At 41.7% G+C, this 20,146-nt stretch overlaps 1 protein-coding gene across 3 annotated transcripts in view; it reads right to left on the bottom strand.

The window, feature by feature from the left end:
• The window catches only part of TDP1 (tyrosyl-DNA phosphodiesterase 1), a 2,057,997-nt gene that overhangs the window by 783,658 nt on the left and 1,254,193 nt on the right, over positions 1-20,146 (bottom strand). For all 3 annotated transcript variants that reach the window (XM_044074699.1, XM_044074698.1, XM_044074697.1), the window contains one exon: positions 14,581-14,683. In XM_044074699.1, the coding sequence (XP_043930634.1) occupies positions 14,581-14,683 (103 nt within the window). The remainder of the gene's footprint in view (positions 1-14,580; positions 14,684-20,146) is intronic.

The following is a 20,146-nucleotide window of genomic DNA, read 5'->3' as shown; positions in this document are numbered from 1 at the left end:
GGGAATAAAGGGTCGGCCCTGATGAAGAAGAGGGGAAGATACCCACCAGTTCAGATGAGCTCTGCACGACTGTGTTACCAAGATTTCGTGCCTCATCGGGAGACTGTGGTATGACCACTACGTGAATAGCATCCACTGCAGAAGACGCATGTGGAAGCGAGCCAGTGGTAGAAGAACAATGGCCGCAGCCATAAGACCTAGAACCTTCAGTATAAATCTGGCTTTGATCTTGTTGCTTTGCAAAAGAAGCCGAACAAATTTTTGGATGTCCAGAATTCTTTGATCTGTTAGTCTGGCTAACATTTTGACAGTGTTTAATTCTGCGCCTATAAAGGTGATAGATTGGCAAGGCAGCAGAGAAGATTTTTCGAAGTTTACTGAAATTCCCAAACTGCTGCAAAGCTGTAGAGTGTAGTCTCTGGACTGAAGAAGCTGACACTTGGTGGTGGCGGAGAGGAGCCAGTCGTCCAAATAGGGAAACACCTGGAATCCTCGACGTCTCAGATGAGCTGTGACCACTGCCATGCATTTGGTAAACACTCTGGGGGCTGAAGTGAGGCCAAAGGGCAGGGCTCTGAATTGGTAATGACTGGTCCCTAGCCGAAAGCGGAGAAACCTTCTGGAGCGCCTGTGAATCTTTATGTGATAGTACGCATCCTGAAGGTCTATAGAGCACATCCAGTTGTCCTTGCCCAGAAAGGGCAGAATGGACTGAAGCGTGACCATCCGGAATCTTGCCTTCTTGACAAATCTGTTCAGATTGCTCAGGTCTAATATTGGTCTCCAATCTCCCGTCCTTTTGGGGACCAAAAAGAATCTGGAGTAGACGCCGGATCCTACCTGGTCTGCTGGCACAGTCTGGATGGCTCTTTTTTCTAGGAGCTTTGAAACCTCCTGTTCTGCCAAATCCCTTTGACCGGGTGAGATGTCTGGAAGGGATTGTAGAGTGCGGAAACCTTTGAAGGGGATTTTGTAACCCTCGGATATAATCGAATGTACCCACATCTCTTGAGATAGGGATTGCCAGGCTACTGGGTACAGTGAAATCCTTCCCCCGACTGCCTCCAAGGGTGGACAGTCGGGCAACACCTCAGGGATGCTGAAAGGGCTTCTCAGGAAGAGACTCCCTGTTGCCCTGGTTCTGAGGACCCCCCCTGCCTCTAGGGTGGCGTCTATTATTGTTACCCCCTCTGCCTCTGGAGGTAAACTGACCACGTGTGTCCAGCGTAGCTCCTTGGGCTTTACGGAACCACATCTTTCCCTCCTTCTGACCCTTGGGGTATGGTCTAGAAGGAGTGGAAAACTGGACTCCAACGGCAGAAAGAGTTTTGCCGTCCTGCTCACACCTGGTCAAGGTATCCTTCACCTGAGGTCCGAACAAAGCCGAACCATCAAAGGGGGTATTAGTGAAGGATGCCTTAAAGGGGTCCGCAAAATTACAAAGCCACATCCAGGCTTGGCGTCTAAGAGCAACTCCTGTGCCTGCGGCCCTGCTCGCTCCATCGGCCACATAGGATATGAGCCGCATGGAGGAGTTAGATATGGAATTCAGGATAGCAAGCTGCGAGGCAATCTTTTCCTGAGCCCCAGCAGCAGAAGGATCCTGGACTACTTCTCCCAGTTCCTTGAGAACATCTCGTTGAAGCCTGGTGAAGTGACAAAGATAATTCAGCGAACGCATAGCAAAGGTCGCTGAAGAAAACATCCGCTTTCCATACCTGTCCATGGTCCTAGAGTCCTTATTAGGAGGATGGACAGGTACTGAAGGATCCGCCAGTTCCTTCTTAGTGGTAGCCGCCACCACCATAGCATCCACCGAGACACCCTTGGAAAGGAACTGTTTGTCCGAAGGGGCCGTAATGAATTTGGATGGTCTTCTGGGGACAGGTTCCACAGAATCTGGAGCCGCCCACGCCTTACGAGCCACTACCTGCATAAGAGGGTCGAAAGGCGGAGACACCCAGGAGGTGGAGGGTCAGGATCCAAAAGCCTCCAGGTATACCGACTCATCCTCGGAGGGGTCAATGGAGGGCCAATTCCCCCTCTGTTTGAGGAGCTCAAGGATGTCTGAAAAGGAGACATCCTCAGAGGGGGACCGTGGGGAACCCTCCGACTCATCTAAGTCGGTATCAGATGTAGTAGACTCAGGGGAGTCTGTGTGTTTCCTCTTACACGTCCTCTTCTGAGGGGGTTCCCCTGCAGGATCAGGAGAAACCTCGGAAGAGGAGGAAATTCCCAGTGGGGAAACCTGGGGCGATGGATCCCTGGGCCTGTGAGCAAGAGGTTGGCAAGAGGCATCTGCAGGCACTGAAGAGGGAGGAGCTAGAGGGATGGACCGTTGACCAGGCTCAGAGGCCAGGACACTCCTCATCACCTCAAAGGCTCCTCTCCCCGGGAGGCCGGAACACACCCGCTCGAAGAAACAGGAATGGCGGCTCCAAAGAGAGAGAAGGCTCGAGGCCGATGTCGGAGCCGAGCTTACCAAAGCCGAAGCCCCGAGAGGGAGAGCGGGGTCGGACAAGGGTCCGATGCCACTAGCCCACTCGGAGCCGACAGTGGAAACCCGACGACCGGATCCCTCCAAGGAAGGTCTCAAGGAGGAGATCGGAGCCGAGGACGACGGAGCCGAAGGATGTATCGGCTCCGGCATCGATACAGTCGCTGTCCCAAGAAGCTCCGGCTCCGAACTGCGGTGTGGAGTCGGAGGAGGAAGTTCAAGGATTGGGGCTATAGCCGAAGTCTGTTGAGACGGGCTATGGAGCATTTGGGCCAGTGCCTGAGACTTCAACAGCCTGCTTACCACCCTCTCTAAATCGTGGTCAGACAGCCTGGAAGATCTCGAAGATCGGCTCCGATGGCTCCGCTCCGACAAAAGGGGAGACCCCGGAGCCGAGTGGATACTCAGTATAGAAGGGGACCGAGATCTCTTACGGGTCGAAGCCATCGGAGCCGAAGTCCCTTGAACTCCAGATGGAGCCGAGGATATCTCGGCTCCGATGCTGGATGAAGTGCCGGCTCCAGCCGGAGCCGACAAGGCCACAGTAGTTAGGGTATCAGAGCCGGTCGGCGCCGAACCCACTACTTGAACAGAAGATGTATCGACTCCAGCCGGAGCCGATATCGGCTCCGACGGAGCCAGAGCCACCGGAGGAGGCTTGGACACTGTAGCCTGAGCCTTCGGTGGTTTAAGAGGTTTTCCTGACCCTAATTTAGGAGGAGAACCTTCTGGCTTAAGTAAGCCTCGGAGGATGAGTTTATTCCTCCTTTCCTGCAGGACTCTCTGGCTAAAAGCATGACACAACGCACAGGAGTCCTGCAGGTGCAAAGGCCCCAGGCAATAAACACAAGAAGTGTGACCGTCTGTCAGAGACATTTTCTGACAGCACTGGTCACACTTCTTGAAGCCTGAGACCTTGCCTTCCTTTGACATCCTAGGAGGATGGAAACACAAACAATCCCAACAAACACACAAATTAATCCCTTACACAAACACACAGGAAGGGACTAACCAATGGGGAATTAGGCCTGACTAAAAAACTTTAGAATAAAGATTATAAAAAGTTTGAAAACAAGGGACTAGGGTAGGCTGTAACTAACTACAGACTAAACTGACACTAAAAGGGAAAATAAAACCCCTAACTACACTTTTTCTTATTTCACAAAGAAAAAACTTACCTCAGCTGGCAAAGGAGACCTCTTTCGCTAAGCGGCAAACGAGATCAGAGGTAGTTCCGCCTTGCATCATGGGATATAGGGTTGCCTCGAGCTGGTAAAAGGAGTTCTCGAGCTAAAGCAAGTGCCGAGTCAGAGCCGAGGATCGGCTCCGAACCCATCCAGCAAGAATGAAGGCGAGATTGACAACTTAACATCTTGTATCTACTCTTTAATCAATGTTTTCATTTTATGCCTAATTTGGTATAATTATTTAAACTGTGAATATTTTTGTATTATTTTTAATGACTGTATAACTATTCTTCTTAAAACATTTTGTAATACTTTGGAGCTTTTCTCCTGGGTCTCCATTGAAAATGGGCTCATACCCAGTCGGACTCTCCCGGTAAACAAATGTCAATAAATAAACAATAAATAACCAGTGCAGTACATTCAACACTTTACCAAGAGCTTTTTTAAACTCAAATATCCAAGCTCAAGGTTCTTTTTGTTACTCACATTTCTGACAACAAACAAGTCCCATCAAGCTTAGACATTCCAAGGATGCTTTATTAAGTAAACATTTTCGCAATATCAACAAAGTTAAAAATGCTGAGCTCAGAAGGAATAGCACCTGCTGTAGGAAAAGAAATCACAGTCTCTAAGTATCTAAGAGAATGCAACATTCCTCACCCAACTACTTAGACTCCAGCTCAAACTCTCCCAGGAATCAGCAGAGAGGCCACAGGGAATGGATGAACAGACCCTGCAAACACTGCCATCACCTCTGTGTATGCCACTTTATTTAAGAAGGGCTTCACTTTCGTTCCAGTGACTTGTGTGGATGCTGTCAAATATTGTTGAATTATAACTTGTTATCCGCAAGATTAATTTCATGTTTGGTGATGAATCAGGTCACTCTTTGCATTCCAACACTTTATATCTATTTGATAAACTTTGTAAGTCTGATATTTATTCATTCATGAGATTTGTAATCAAAAATGCACCTATAAATTTTACAAACTAACTACTGATGACAGGAGGCTGTTGAGTGAAGTTTCATGTAACAAACGCATTAGAATCAAGACACCTGATAAGGGGGTAGATTTGTCATTTGGAACTCTCTGGATTATTCTAGTAAATTGCAAAGTTTGCACAGTTTATTTTCCTCATAATTTTATTTTCAATTAAATAACATTTACATAATATTTTTAAATATTTTAAACTATATAACAATACTTACAATAGCCTGACTTTCAATTATATACACTATGTTATTAAATATAGAATTAGCAGATCAGTTATCAGAGATACAATATTGATTATTGCAGAGTGCCCAACACAGATATAACTTTCTTCCAAGGATTATTTACCAGTGGCCTGGGATAGATTCGTAGTTCTTTGATTTTTATTTCCATCGATGCAGTTGTCTTCAGTAAAGTGTAGAATTCTTCCAAGGTCGGGGGTGTATATGAATTCCACCTTCTGGTTACGCATTTCCTAGATATAGCAAGTATTATCCATAACAAATACATATTTGTCTTATTCAGGTAGGGGCCTTCATTTACATTTAGTATAATCAATGCTTTAGTTAAGGTAAAGGATTCATTAAATAAAGCTTGTAAAAATGATTGATTCCATTCCAATATGATTTCATTTTATTACATTAATAAAAAATATGAATCTAGTCTGCTTTGACTTTTCACACCTCCAGCAAAAAACATTTGTAGTAGTACTGATCCAACCATTTGTAGTAGTACTGATCCAACCATTTGTAGTAGTACTGATCCAACCATTTGTAGTAGTACTGATCCAACCATTTGAAGTAGCACTGATCCAAGCATTTGAAGTAGCACTGATCCAACCATTTGTAGTAGTACTGATCAAACCATTTGTAGTAGTACTGATCAAACCATTTGTAGTAGTACTGCTCAAACCATTTGTAGTAGTACTGATCCAACCATTTGTAGTAGTACTGATCCAACCATTTGTAGTAGTACTGATCCAACCATTTGTAGTAGTACTGATCCAACCATTTGTAGTAGCACTGATCCAACCATTTGTAGTAGTACTGCTCAAACCATTTGTAGTAGTACTGATCCAACCATTTGTAGTAGTACTGATCCAACCATTTGTAGTAGTACTGATCCAACCATTTGTAGTAGTACTGATCCAAGCATTTGTAGTAGTACTGATCAAACCATTTGTAGTAGTGCTGATCAAACCATTTGTAGTAGTACTGATCCAACCATTTGTAGTAGTGCTGATCAAACCATTTGTAGTAGTACTGATCAAACCATTTGTAGTAGTACTGATCCAACCATTTGTAGTAGTACTGATCAAACCATTTGTAGTAGTACTGCTCAAACCATTTGTAGTAGTACTGATCCAACCATTTGTAGTAGTACTGATCAAACCATTTGTAGTAGTACTGATCAAACCATTTGTAGTAATACTGATCCAAGCATTTGTAGTAGTACTGATCAAACCATTTGTAGTAGTACTGATCCAAGCACTTGTAGTAGTACTGATCCAACCATTTGTAGTAGTACTGCTCAAACCATTTGTAGTAGTACTGATCAAACCATTTGTAGTAGTACTGATCCAACCATTTGTAGTAGTACTGATCTTTTTAATTCTATCTGGTGTTAAAATGCTCTATGTAAGTATTTCCAGTTAAATATTTTCCAGTACTGTGTGTTAGAGGTGTAATTAACTGATAGTAAGACATTAGTTTTAATTTCTTCTGTTAACTGCAATGACTGACCTTTTGTTAAGAACTGCCAGTATGATGGTTTGGAATAGTTTTATATGTTATTAACTCTTTACATAGATTTGAAATGCAATTATTAGCAGTTTGTTGCTGACTCACGAGTTCTGGATGACTGCACCAAAAATGAATTGGACATTGCTTACAGACAACCTCATTCTGCATGACTTACTGCTCAAAGTACTGGTGATCAAATATACACATTTTTTTTCTGGTAAAATGACTACCACAAAAATGTTTGTCATACTTAAAATCCACAGAAATATCAATGATCCTACATTCAGTTAATTTTTTTTTTCAGCAACAGGCTCTTAAAATGAGCCATTAGCATTTTTTATGGACCAAATGGTAGAAGGGTGACTGGAGAGTATACCATCAGGTTTCATGAACTCCTGGCATCTCACAGACATTTTCAGGAATACTGAACATAATGATCATTTCATTTTTTTTCTACTGATATTGCAGACTTGTTTATGGTTATCCCTCAGGATCCTGATCCTGAATGGTTCAAGGACACTATTTTTGCCTGGACATATACAGCCCAATGACACTGATTTATTTTGCCTGTGCATGGAATTAATTCTGAAGAACATTTTTTCAAGTAACGAGATTTTTTTTTTTGACAAAGCAGAGCAGAGTGTTTGCCATGAGTGCAGCTCATGACCCTATTTTTCCTACTATTGTTTTATGTTATTTTTCTTTAATTCTCTTTTTCAAAATTAAATGAAGTTCAGTTTGATGCAGCTGGGTGACCAGGTCCTAGCCACAACATTACAGACTTTTTTTAATACTTCTGCTGACTGGTTGTAGGATTAGTTAGTTTATTTTTATTTCTTTTGTTGACCATAAAAGTCTTTCTGGACTATGAAAACCTCTTTTTCAACAAAGGCCCAAGAAGAAAAGCTCCACATGCATACATTAAAAAATACTTAGATTACAAAGAAGTAAAATACAACAATATTCACAGATATGTTCATAAATTACAGCAACACTCTTTAAGGAGGTAGCAGAAATTTAAAAAGGTATTAAAAGTTGTGAACGCTGGTGTTTCATGGTAAGCAGGCAAAGTAACAACAGTATTATTTGTGGCATAAAGTATAAGGCCAATTCAGATAATCAGTATTGGTTACTTTGTGAAACGATATAGTCAGGAATTGCTGAGTGATAAAAATGGCAAAAAAAAATCAGGAGTAAGTTGGACAACTTCAAAATGTACAGAGGATGAAGAGGAGACATCATCGAGGTTATGTGAAGCTGAAGAGGGTGAAATGGGATTGAGAAGGAGATTAAGTTAGAGTGGTAGAGATATGAAACAAATTAAGGTAGTAAGAAAAAGGGACGTGGGTGAGAGTGAGTAGTGAGAGAAAGCTGGAGAAGAGGAAGAGGGCGAAATAACAAGACAAGGTGAATTAGGGTCAAAAAGGAGAAGAGAAAGAGATCAGCTAGGTGCTGAGAGAATATTGAAAAAAGATTGGAGGAAAGGAAGAAAGGGAGATAACATAACAGGAGGTGAATTAGAGTGAAAAAAGGAGAGAAAGAAGCTAGGTGCAGCAATGAACTAGGTGCGAGGCAATGGGAAAAAAGGAAAGATTTGCAAGGAAAGAGTGATGTTTGTGATGGAAAAGAAGATACTTGTAAGGAAAAGGTAGGCATGACAAGGAGATGTTTGTGAAGGTAAAATGTAGAGTTGGTAAGGTTTAGAGAGAGAAGAACCGATACAGGGCAGTTATCCTGGGTAACAGCAGGAGAATATGCAGGAATTATTTAGATACTGCTTTACGGCCTGCTTAAAACATAAGTGTTTTGCTACATAATTTGAGTAAAAAAGAGTCGCCTACAACTTTGCCAGGAAACTCCAATAAGAGAGGACGAGAGTTTATTCACAACATAGAGACATCCATGAGGTAAAAAAAATAAATTCAATTTAAAAACATCCATAAAATAGAACTGACAGGTTAAGCGCTTTCACTCACTGTATGTGAGCTTCATCAGAACACCAACATTGTCCCATAAACACCTTAAATTCAAAATCTGGCGCCAATTTTATCAGCTGTTACATTGTCTGAGTCATTAAACTTCTTAAAGCAGCAGTCAGAAATTAAATGTCTGTACGTATACCTAACCAGTTTCTGTAAACTCTAATATGCTAACACAATAATTATAAAATATAAAATAATAACAAGCTAGAGTTTCCTGGCAGCTTAGTGTTTTGGTGGTGATTCTGTTGTGGATATTCTCCTACAACTTTGTTAGACTTGGCGACAATGAGTCAAGATTTATTGGCTGAGCAAAGATCTCTTTGTTGGAGTAGAGCTGGAGTGAATTGTGGGAGTAGAGCTGAAGTGAATTGTTTAGAGTGGGGCAGTTGTCTGCTTCAATTATATGTTTGTGAGCTCTGAGCAACTGATTGTAAATCAGATAGGTAGTTCAAGACAGTCCAGATGTTTTAGTGCCTGTTGATAGATTTGCTGTGAATTTTGCAATTTAAGTTTGCTTTTAAGGGTAGTATGTAGATTTATAAGAATGGGGATGATGCATAAAGTAGAGTTGGGAGGAGGTGTGCTGACGCTATGGTCCTAGTCCGGTTGAAAAGACAAAGAGAATGGCAGTTTGTCTGCAATGGAAGGGGCAGTTAGTTTTGAGGTAGGGCTATTTTTGAGTAAAGAGAGGACTGACTGAGTAAAACTATGTCAGACTGAATGGGTATAGAGTCTGAACTGCTACTGAAAGAAGGAAATGGTGCTACTGTTTGGCCAGGAGTAAACATTTATTCATAGTTGACCAGAACTCACTGGGATTATGAAGGTGCTTATTTTTGCATATTGATGTAATAGGCTTTTTCTTTTGTTCTAATTTTTTGATTGTATAGGTTTCTTAGGTATTTGAAGTTCTGCCAGTTTTGCTGTGTTTTGTTGTTGGAATCTAGTTTCTAAGATTTGTCTCTCTGCAACATTCGCTGCCTGGTCTCCTTTGTTAGCCAATTGTATTTCTAGAGGTGGGAGATTTTACTCCTTTTGTTCTATTTAGTACGGTTAGGAATGTGGAGCTGAAATGAGATACAACATTTTCTAGGGGCATGTTTTTTTTTTAGATTATTCCAATTGTATTTATGGAGGTGGGAGATAAAGTTGACTTTGTTGAACAGAGATAGTCTACATACATCGCTGAATCAGGTGGGTTTTACTGTATGATTTGTTTGCCATACTACAAATGTTGGCAGGTGGTCACTGATGTGTCTGGTAGTTAATCAGCAGTGCTAATTCTGTCTAGAGCATTAGTCAGCATCCAGTAGAGAGTGGACTGCCTACTGCCCTTCTTGTTTATTCTTGGTGGTGTTTTAAATGAAGTCAAACAGGTTCAAAGACAGACTGGCTTTGTCAGAAGTAATGAGATGACAATCTGCATTCAGGTCTCCTAATACACTTTCGTGGTGAATATCATGGAAGCCCCAGTGCCGGATATCTTCAATAGTAACAGTGTTATTTCTGGGTGGAATGTATACTGCTATGATACATATACTCTTTCTTTGTTTACGTCAAGGATAGCAATACAAGTGTCTGCACTGGTTAAGAATAGGAGTGGGTGTAGGCAAGTAAGTTTTGGGATACTTCTAATTGTTATGCTGCCAGCTGTTTTGTGTTTTCTATCAGTTTTGATTATACTGTAGCCTGGAGGAAGGATTTCACCGTCCTTCGTATTCAGTAACAGCCAGGTTTCAATGACCACAAGTATAGCAGGGGAGTGTGAAGCTACAGTATGCAGGTGTTTAAGTCAGATATTTTGTTACATATACTTCTCAAATTCATGTTTAGGAGGAGGAGTTTGGTGCCACTTTGGAAGGAGGAGGAAAGGTGGAAGCAAATGTAGTTTGTGAAGTACAGCTGGGTGGAGTATGAGGACAGAGAACAAGATCTGGCCGGATGTCACCTCCAGGGATAGACTGCAGTTAATGTGGTAGGAACCACTTTAGTCTGTACTTGGGCTTTAAGTTTCATTTAACGTGTGTGCACCTATTGTATGTGTAACTGTAGTTGAAGAAGGTATTGCAGGGTACAAACTGGCAGAGAAAGCATGGTGTAAATGAGAAAGAGGATTGGTTTGGCATATGGTGCTTGAGGAAGGGAGTTGCACTGTTGTGGAATGGATTGGATTGGATTGAGATAAAATGTGATGTGACCTAGAAGTGTTAGTAGAAGTACTAGGTCCCATTCAGAAGATCAACTAATCAGAAAGTCAAACTTCAGTTGGTCGAGACCACATGATCGACTTTCTAAAAAGTCAAAGCCTTTGTCTGGAGATTGTAGTACAGTGGGACCTGGGGAATTTACAGTTTTCCCCACTGTACTGCGATCTCAGATTTGGCATATATAATATGCAGTGGGTGTGAGGATGCTCCCCCTGCAAAAATGTAGATTTTTCTTATTTTGTGTCGTTTAACTTTTCAGAAAGTTGACCATGTGAAGTTTGACCTTTTACACAACACCAAAGTACAGCCATAATGTGAAGGAGCACCATTTTGAGTGGTGCAGAAGTGGTGAGGAATGGGTGTATAAACAAAAGTTAATTAAGCAGACGGTGTAGAGTTAGATATACAAAGAAAGGTTAGGATGACTGCTTTTGAGAAGTGAAGGATGACAGACAGAGGAAGGTGTGAAGCCTGCAGAAGTGGATTTGGCTTATGGAGAAGACGTACTTATGAGACAGAGTGAGTAGTATGTGTTTTCGATGTATTTGTGTAGACAGTTATAGGTTGGAGGCAGGGGTTAGGCCCCTATCCACCTGAAATAGTATTATGTGATATTTATGTTGTGGAATTAGATGGCTGGTCTGTTAAACGGTGGGTGAGAAAAGAAAGTGAAAGGGAAATACTTGCTTTTTATAGTTAAGGTTTTATTGAGAGATTCTGCTGGGAATTAAGCAACATTTAGCTGCACTACTGTTGTCATTGGCAAACAGTGGTATCTATTTAAAATGGGTATAGTGTGGGACGGATTCTGTGCAGAGTGTAAAAATGTGATGGTGTGGGTGGGAATTGGGAGTGGGTGTGCAGCAAAGCGGGTCAGAGCCCCCAAGTCAAAGTGAGGTAATCAGTGTGAGCATCCACATTTATAAGTCAGCTGAACTGTGTTTACATTAGCAGGTATGCTCAAAAAGTTGTCACTGTGCTTTAATCTAGTGCAGGAGTCAAAAGCTGCATTAAATGTAAAACAAATAGAACCTTACAGGTTCAAGCTGTTTTACAGATTGCTGCACCAGTCCTTACAGAGGTAAGAATTACTGCTCTGAGCCAGCACTACGAGGGGCAAATTATGACTGGGGAGGGATACAAAGAAAAATAAGTTGGCCCTTAGGAAAAGGGCAGTATTACAGAAAATGGATTAAAAATGAGAAATTATGTTATTTTATATAAATAAATGTTTGCCTATGTCTTAAGTGCTAATTAAATGAAGATGTTAAAAAACAAGAAAGAAAGAAATTAGGGGCGGTTGCTAGTTCCAGAGCACTGCCGGTTACTTGAGGATAAGACACCAGGCACTTTTCCGAAAAAAATTTGGCAGAAGCAAAGCCCCAAGGGGTATTCTTGTCTTTCCACTGATTTAAGCCAGCAGAAAGGTGGTGCACTAAAGGATTTTGTCAGTACTACTCAGTGCAGTGCTGAAAGATACAGACAGTAAAAGGAGTGAAATAACTATAAGAAATGTAGATGAGGATATAAGAGAAAAAGGCAAAATACGCGTATGGACAGCATATAATATAAAATGACAGCTTCAACTAGATTAAGCACAACAAATTTCCTCTGACTCCTACACTACATATACCATCAGCACAAAGGAAATTACGCATAAGCGAGCAAATAGGTTAAAAGAAAATATTAACATGAACTCCTACCGCTTTGTCTGATTCATCATAACTGGATGTCACTATTTTCAAAGATGATTCAGTGCACAGAAAACCAATTTTTTGAAAAAATATTATTTTTCAACAGTAGTCATCTTTTGTAGTTAAAGAATAATTCTGTTTAGAGACAGTCAGTTTGTTTGGCCTGTATGGCTTCTGACACCATTTTTTAAAGGAAATGGATATTGTAAAAACATGTTCCTGGAAAGGAGTTGCTCACAAGACTTTTTTGGATGGCATTTCTAATGAAAACTTTTTATAGCTATGACTGAAAGATTTGCTCTTATTATCAAGAAGCCTTTGGCTTAGAGTTGTTAGAAAAGCAACAGGAACCACACACTTCCAATGGTTTTATCTTTTTCTTCTGTGGATAATATAGCTTTTCAAAATGCTACTGTGAAGAACTGGAATTATGGCATCAACTAGTTTAGTTTCTACACCCAAATTTATATTAAAAGGGAGTCTACATTTGAAACAAATGTTTGAACACAAGAGTGATTCTAAGACTAATTAACCACCACGATAATCTAGTATATAATCGATTAGGTTGTATCCACAGTAATCTAGTATGTAATCGATATTGTTGTATCCATAATAATCTAGCATGTAATCAATACTGTTGCATCCAAGATACTCTAGCATATAATCAATGTTGTTTCATGTATGAGGATTGTTTGTCTTTTCGGCTTTTCCTGGTTAGGGGTCGTCTGCTAATGATTGGCCGTAGATTTTTTTTTATGGTGCTAAGTTGCCAGCCTGATGTCCAACCTTCAGCGAAGGCATGCCCATTCACTCATGTCTTTCGAACGCCACTTGACAGCGGGGAGGACATGTAGACTCCACACAGAAGGCACTCCAGCCGAGAATCGAACAGGAGAACCTATTGCTGTGAGGCAACAACGCTACCACTGCACCACCGCGGCTTGAGGATTACAGAACTGATTTGGCAGCTAAGACTCAACACATGATAAGCACTGAGTTAGACTCCTTTATCTGTATAAATAGTGTTTTAAAACTGAGAGCAGCTAAATTATGAGACATTTTTATTTATTGCTATTTTTGTATGTTTGGTCTTGTGATTTTATTGCATCACTGACTGCATCATTTTCATGTGACACAGTTTTCCAATAAATTTGGTTTATTCACTGGTTCTCACGTCTTCTGATGAAGTCCACAGTAACGGAAAAAAGAGTTTAAGTTTTAATAAACATCTTCAGTGGATGATTACTGGTGGTTTGTTTTTCCATTTAATTCAGCAGGAAGTCATTATCCTTAGCATTTTATGAATGCATTTAGGAATGCCACACGCTGACATTTAATCCATACTGGCTCAAAAATTAACAGTTTATGTTTTGTGGTTACTGAAAATTGATTCTAATGTAGGCTATTCCTGCAACTACAGTAAAGCTGCTGAAGATAACACGTATGCCTTCATAGTTCTCAACCTCTTAGCAAAAAAAAAAAAAAAAAAAAAAATCTGGACAAAGCCCCAAAAATAGGGACAAATTTTAAACACTGCTCTTTTAAACTTAGAAAGTTGCTGGAATAAACGTTTTGTGTTGCCATACATTTTCTGAAGGATATAAAGTCTGAAACTCAAATGCCTGTCATTATTTAGTGAATTCAGTCCTGACCGATTTGCCACAAAAATCCAGAAAATTACAAATATTTTGAGGAACTGACCAAAATATGAGGCAAAAATCTGGAGATTCTGCTAAAATTTGGACAGTTGAGATGCATGTGCACCTTGTCTTCATGAGACAAAATCTACATTGTTACTAACATTCACAATTTAAAACAAAGAATACAAAAGAGAATGCTAATAAGTAATAAGTCAGGGAAGGATAAAACCTTACATTTATCAAACTCAATGAAACTGCATTGACCAGTAGCAAATTCATCCGAGGAGCTGATGGTTAAAAATATATGTAGTCCTCCAGACAAGTAGGCTTCACTCTGAAAACCTTTAACACTGCAACACCATGAAATGCGGCCAACACTAGCAAAAATGAGCAGTTAACCTGTTGGTATGCTTCAATGCTGGCTAACTATCAGACACTGAACAACAGAAATCTACTACTGAATCACGCAGGAGATAAGTGTTTATCAGAAATCTGCAACAGCACAAAATAACAATCAATGTGCATCGGCCAAGTAAACAGGCATCCTGAAGACAGACGGTGCAAAATGTGTAATGCATTTGGTAAAGATTACACACAAAGCCTAAAGATCAGAGGATCTTTGCTGTAAAAAGTACTTACAAATGCTGAAGGCACAAACAAAACTCCCAGCTCATATGAGCGAATCATCAGTTGAGTGTTGTTCTTCTCCAGTGCTCCCCAAGCAGCTTTGGACAGATTTGCACTGAAAGAAAGGAAAAATATAAGCATTTCAGGCAAGTGGTACATAATGGTCCAAAGTTTGAATTTCATTTTATTTTTACACCTGCAAACTGACAGCACAGCATTTGGCAGTAAAAATAACAAACAAAACAGTTCTGGCAAATAAGATGGTTATCATATGGCATTAACAGACATCGAAGCAAACTGAAATTGCAGTATGTCACAAGACTACCTAAACTGCTCATTTCAGGCAGTCTATTTTACATCCGCGAAAGACGTATTCATCGAAAATGTCTTCTGTGAACAGCAACCAATGAGAATCACTTCAGTGAACCGTGGAAGTTTTCCTTCGGTTCACAAACACTTGTCCACCAACTGTCTGGAACACACAGTCGACTAACCCAAATCCATCCAAGTGTGGTCTTTGCCCCTCACACCCCCAATGTGGGGGCTGTGCCCTCCACACACACCCCCAACTATATACACCAACTCCGAGATCGCACTACAGTGAGGAAAAGGGCAAGTTTAGGTTGGTGGGCAAGTGTTTGCAAACTATGGGAAAACTTCCGCTGTTCGCTGAAGTGACCTGGTTCTGACTTTTTTTTTTATATATCACATCAGTGTGGTGCTGTCTGTAAACACTTGCAACAGTCCTAGGGACCACAAAAATACCAACATCTCTTTTAAATTTGTGTGTTTAAGTCTGTCTTTTCTGTTCCAAGACCCTGTACTATAATCCCCACAGACACTGTTCCCAAAGCAAAGTCTGATGCATCTGTTGTTACAGACTGTACTGGAGCTGGAAAGGAAAATGAGATACTCGGTTCTGATACAATTGGTCTCTCCATCAAAAGAATTTCCATTCTCACAGACCCCAAACTGGAATCTGGAATAACAGGAGATGTTGATGCTGGGACCATACAGATTTTTGGTACTACTGATTTTTTTCTTCATGGGGAGTCTTGATAAATGAATCATAAGAATTATCGATGCCATGAGACCTACATCCAGAGGAATTCACTTGCTAAGACAATAGTAAGAGTGAGAAATCCGAGGAACAGATCTAGATACAGATCAAAATTTTCCTGTGGAAGAAAAGCTCTTGGAAGTGAGGTATCTAATATCTAGGAGATACACTAGGAAACAATGTTGTGATAAGGAAATAAAAAGACTTTTGTATGTTCTCCTAGAACCCCAGTCTGTGTAGATCTCTGACCTAAGTGAAATATTCCTGACTCTTTGAAAAAGACTCTGCAAAGATAAACAATTTGTTTAAATAAAGTAAAATTTGAATACCTTGCAGTATGCAATAGGCTTTCACTGGAGCTAGGCACTTTCTATATACCCTTGGAACAGTGAAGAGTCCAAACGGTAATGTAATGAAGTGAAAGCTTGATCCATATATAGAAATAGGATCTACAGGAACGTGATGATAAAGCATCTTTTAAATCTAAGGTCAAGAGAAAACTCAAATGGGAAATGAGAGGTAACCAGTTGTAAAGAGATAACATTTTGAACTTGGGTACAATCACAACCTGGTTTAGAATACAGAGATACAGAACTGGTCTCCACACATCATCTTTCTTTGTCACCAGAAACATTCTTGAATAAAACTCGACTGCTGCCTGAAGAGAAGGGGTCATTTCTGTCATCACTGCTTCAGCAGAATAAAAATAGACTCCTGCCTGAAGAGAAGTGCCATTTCTATCATCACTGCTTCAGCAGAATAAAACTCGACTCCCACCTGAAGAGAAGGGGCCATTTCTATCATCACGGCTTCAGCAGAATAAAACTCGACTCCCGTCTGAAGAGAAGGGGCCATTTCTGTCATCACTGCTTCAGCAGAATAAAACTAGACTCCTGCCTGAAGAGAAGGGGCCATTTCTATCATCACAGCTTCAGCAGAATAAAACTCGACTCCCATCTGAAGAGAAGGGGCCATTTCTACCATCACTGCTTCAGCAGAATAAAACTCGACTCCCGCCTGAAGAGAAGGGGCCATTTCTATCATCACGGCTTCAGCAGAATAAAACTCGACTCCCGCCTTAAGAGAAGGGGCCATTTCTGTCATCACTGCTTCAGCAGAATAAAACTCGACTCCCGTCTGAAGAGAAGGGGCCATTTCTACCATCACTGCTTCAACAGAATAAAACTCGACTCCCGCCTGAAGAGTAGGGGCCATTTCTACCATCACTGCTTCAACAGGTGCTGAATGACAGGAGGGAAAAGAAGAGTTTGTCTTGGCTGATGAGGGGGAATCCCTTGAAAGGGAAGGAGAGATTCCTACTGCCACCTGCATCAGTGATGAATCGATTTCAGAACCTGTTTGCCAAAAAGGACATTTGTGCAAGTCCTACTTACCCGTAACTGTAGATGTTCAAATTTCTTCATTACTGCAATAGCCAATGGGTAGTGTCCTACCAAGGACGCTGCACCCAGCAAGCTTGCCAAAGCTCTAGCTCTTACTCATTCTCTCTGGCTGCTAATACGCTACACCTTTTTTGGAAAGAAGTACATCAGCAACCAGAGAGAGGAAAATCTTCAGGATTTTTCTACCCCAAGAAAGGATGGAAGATTCTTCCTGAACCAACAATCATTACAAAAAGTCAACCACCTCAACTATCTACAAAAGAGAATGGTAGGTGGGTGCAGCTACTACAGGCAGTGAAGAAATTCGAACATGTACTGTATGGGCAAGTAGAACTTTCACAATTGTACTATATTCTTCATTCTCAATGCTACAGTAACACAGGAGCAGTTTTCCAAAGTTTACACTACCTGGTAAGAGAAAGGTTAAGGGCACATGAGGCCATGGAGAATGGTCCAAAAATTCACCACCTCAAAACATAACACATGCAACACATACTTCAATAAATCGGTGTGTCAATAAATCACAGCCCTTAAGGCCAAACACTATGCCTGATACACTAGTGATAGGTGACTCTATAGTCAGACACACCGACGTCCCACTTACCAGGCTGAACAAGGAGAGGGTAACGGTAAGCTGCCTATCAGGGGCTAGGATCCGCCATATAACACACGCACTCAGGTCACTCAAAAGTACGTACAGATATGACTCTGTCATTGTCCATGCCGGCGTGAATGACGTGAGACGTACCTCCTTGGACTACATGAAAAGAGACATTGATGAGCTCTCTGATTATGCAGCCCAGGCTGGTATGACCCTGACCAGCATCCTGCCCTCACCAAGAATGATGCCACAATACAAAGACAAGATAATCAGCTTTAATAATTGGCTCAATTACTGGTGTCATTCTAGGGGATCCAATGTCTGTCTGCTTGGGATGACATGCTGGTCAAGCCACGCTGCTTTGCAAGGGACAGCTTGCACCTGTCGCCACTGGGCTTCCGGATATTGGCTAAGGCTCTTGCCACCCCCATAGTGCCTTTTTTAGGCAAGGCTCAAAAGACAAACCCACCTCCTTAAAAAACAAAAATGGAAAAAAATTAAGGGTAATGCTGCTCAATGCCAGAAGTCTAAATCTCAAGATGCAGGCTCTCGAAGCACTCCTCAGTATGGAGAACATCGATGTCTGCGCTGTAACCGAGACCTGGTTCAAGGCTCCTGAGAGCACCCCAGCGCTACCAGGCTTTACCTCGTATCATGCTTTTCGGCCCCAAAACTCGGGCCGAACCACAAAGGGAGGGGGAGTGTCCATATTCATCAAGGATACCCACACCTCTAGGTTAGTGGCAACTCATGAAGCATCGGAGACCATCCAGGTGCAGCTAACCATAGGCAAAACTGCTATACAACTGGTTGCATGTTACAGACCACCCTCCCAATCTCAAGAACCCCATTCAGCCTTCCTTAAGGCATTGGAAGATATGAATGTCTCACCAAATACCATCATATTGGGAGACTTCAACTACCCTAACATAGACTGGGTGCACTATTCTAGCCCTAACCCCCTAGCCCAAAGGTTCCTGGAATTCATAAACTCAAATGCAATGGAACAGCTAGTCACCTCTCCCACAAGGGGGGATAATATACGAGACCTGATCATCACAAACATGGGGACAAAATGCTCCACACCAGAAGTATTGCCCTCACTGGTGAGATCTGACCACAAACTAATCACCCTGGATATACATTTACCACCTCCACCCCCAGCACAAAAGACTACAGTGAGAAACTTCTCAAAATCCGACTTTACACTTCTCAAGACTGAGATGGTATAATTTAAGCCCTCAGGGCCAATGGAAACCACATCCCACAATGCTAAATCCTACACAAATGCTTTCTACGGACATCTCCAAGAATGCATGGATTGTGCAATCCCAAATAAAACCAAGACCCTCTCCACCAAAGGAAAGCGTCCTGTCTGGTGGACCCCAGCCATAAACAAATTGTATAACAAAAGAAGGAAGCTACTGCAAGACAGAGCAAAATCCCATAAAGGGAAGGCATCTCTGATTAGCACTAGTAGAAAGCTACGTTCTCTCATAAAAACATCCAAGGCCAACTTTGAGAGAAAAATCGCCAAGGACACTAAAGACAACCACAAGGCATTCTTCAGTTATGTTAGAAACCTGGGCGGAATCAATCATATATGCTCATAGTTAGTACACAACAACAAAAAATTTACCAAACCCACAGATATTGCCAACATTCTGGCAGACAGGTTCAGTGCAAATTTCTCCCCTCCCTCACCTCCAAAAGAAGAAATACTCAACTCAGCTGAATGTAACCTCCCTGTCATCTCTGATGTCCAGGTGAGAACCGCCCTCAACAAAGCAAAAAACACAGCATCTATGGGACCTGATGGTATCCCCGGCTGCGTGATACGTGAACTCCAAGAGGAGCTAAACCCGCATATAAAAATGTTATTTAACCTTAGCCTTACTACAGGATATGTACCTGAACACTGGCGTACAGCAACAGTGGTACCACTCCACAAGGGAGGCTCCACTACAGACCCTGGGAACTACCGCCCCATAAGCTTGACCAGCCTGGTTTGCAAAGCTATGGAAAGAATTATTATGGAACTCAAACAATAACATTGGGGACCTACAGACACTTGATCCCACCCAGTTCAGCTTTGTAAAAGGCAGATCATGCTTTTTGAACCTGGTTGACTTTTTCGAAACAGTCACTAGAGCCATTGATGAGGGCAAGGCAGTCCATACAGCCTACCTGGACTTGGCCAAAGCCTTCGACACAATACCCCACTCGGGGATCATAGAAAAGCTAAACAGCTTAAAAGTAAATCCATATGTCACAAGATGGGTTGCAAACTGGCTAAAGAACAGAACCCATAACGTCAAGATTGCGGGAGCCATGTCAGACTCAAAGCCAGTCACAAGTGGTGTCCCACAGGGCTCTGTCCTGGGACCCCTCTTGTTCGGCATTTACTTCTCAGATGTGAAAGCAAACATGGGAGGGTTGTGGCTGACAAAGTTCGCAGATGACTGCAAACTAGGTGCCATAGTCGATACACCAGCTGACGCACACGTCCTACAG

Source organism: Protopterus annectens, chromosome 6.part0 (assembly GCF_019279795.1).
Source record: "Protopterus annectens isolate FY-2018-M chromosome 6.part0, PAN1.0, whole genome shotgun sequence".
NCBI lineage: Eukaryota > Metazoa > Chordata > Ceratodontiformes > Protopteridae > Protopterus > Protopterus annectens.
Note: the sequence above shows the minus strand (reverse complement) of the source record. Positions and strands in the feature narration are given on the sequence as shown.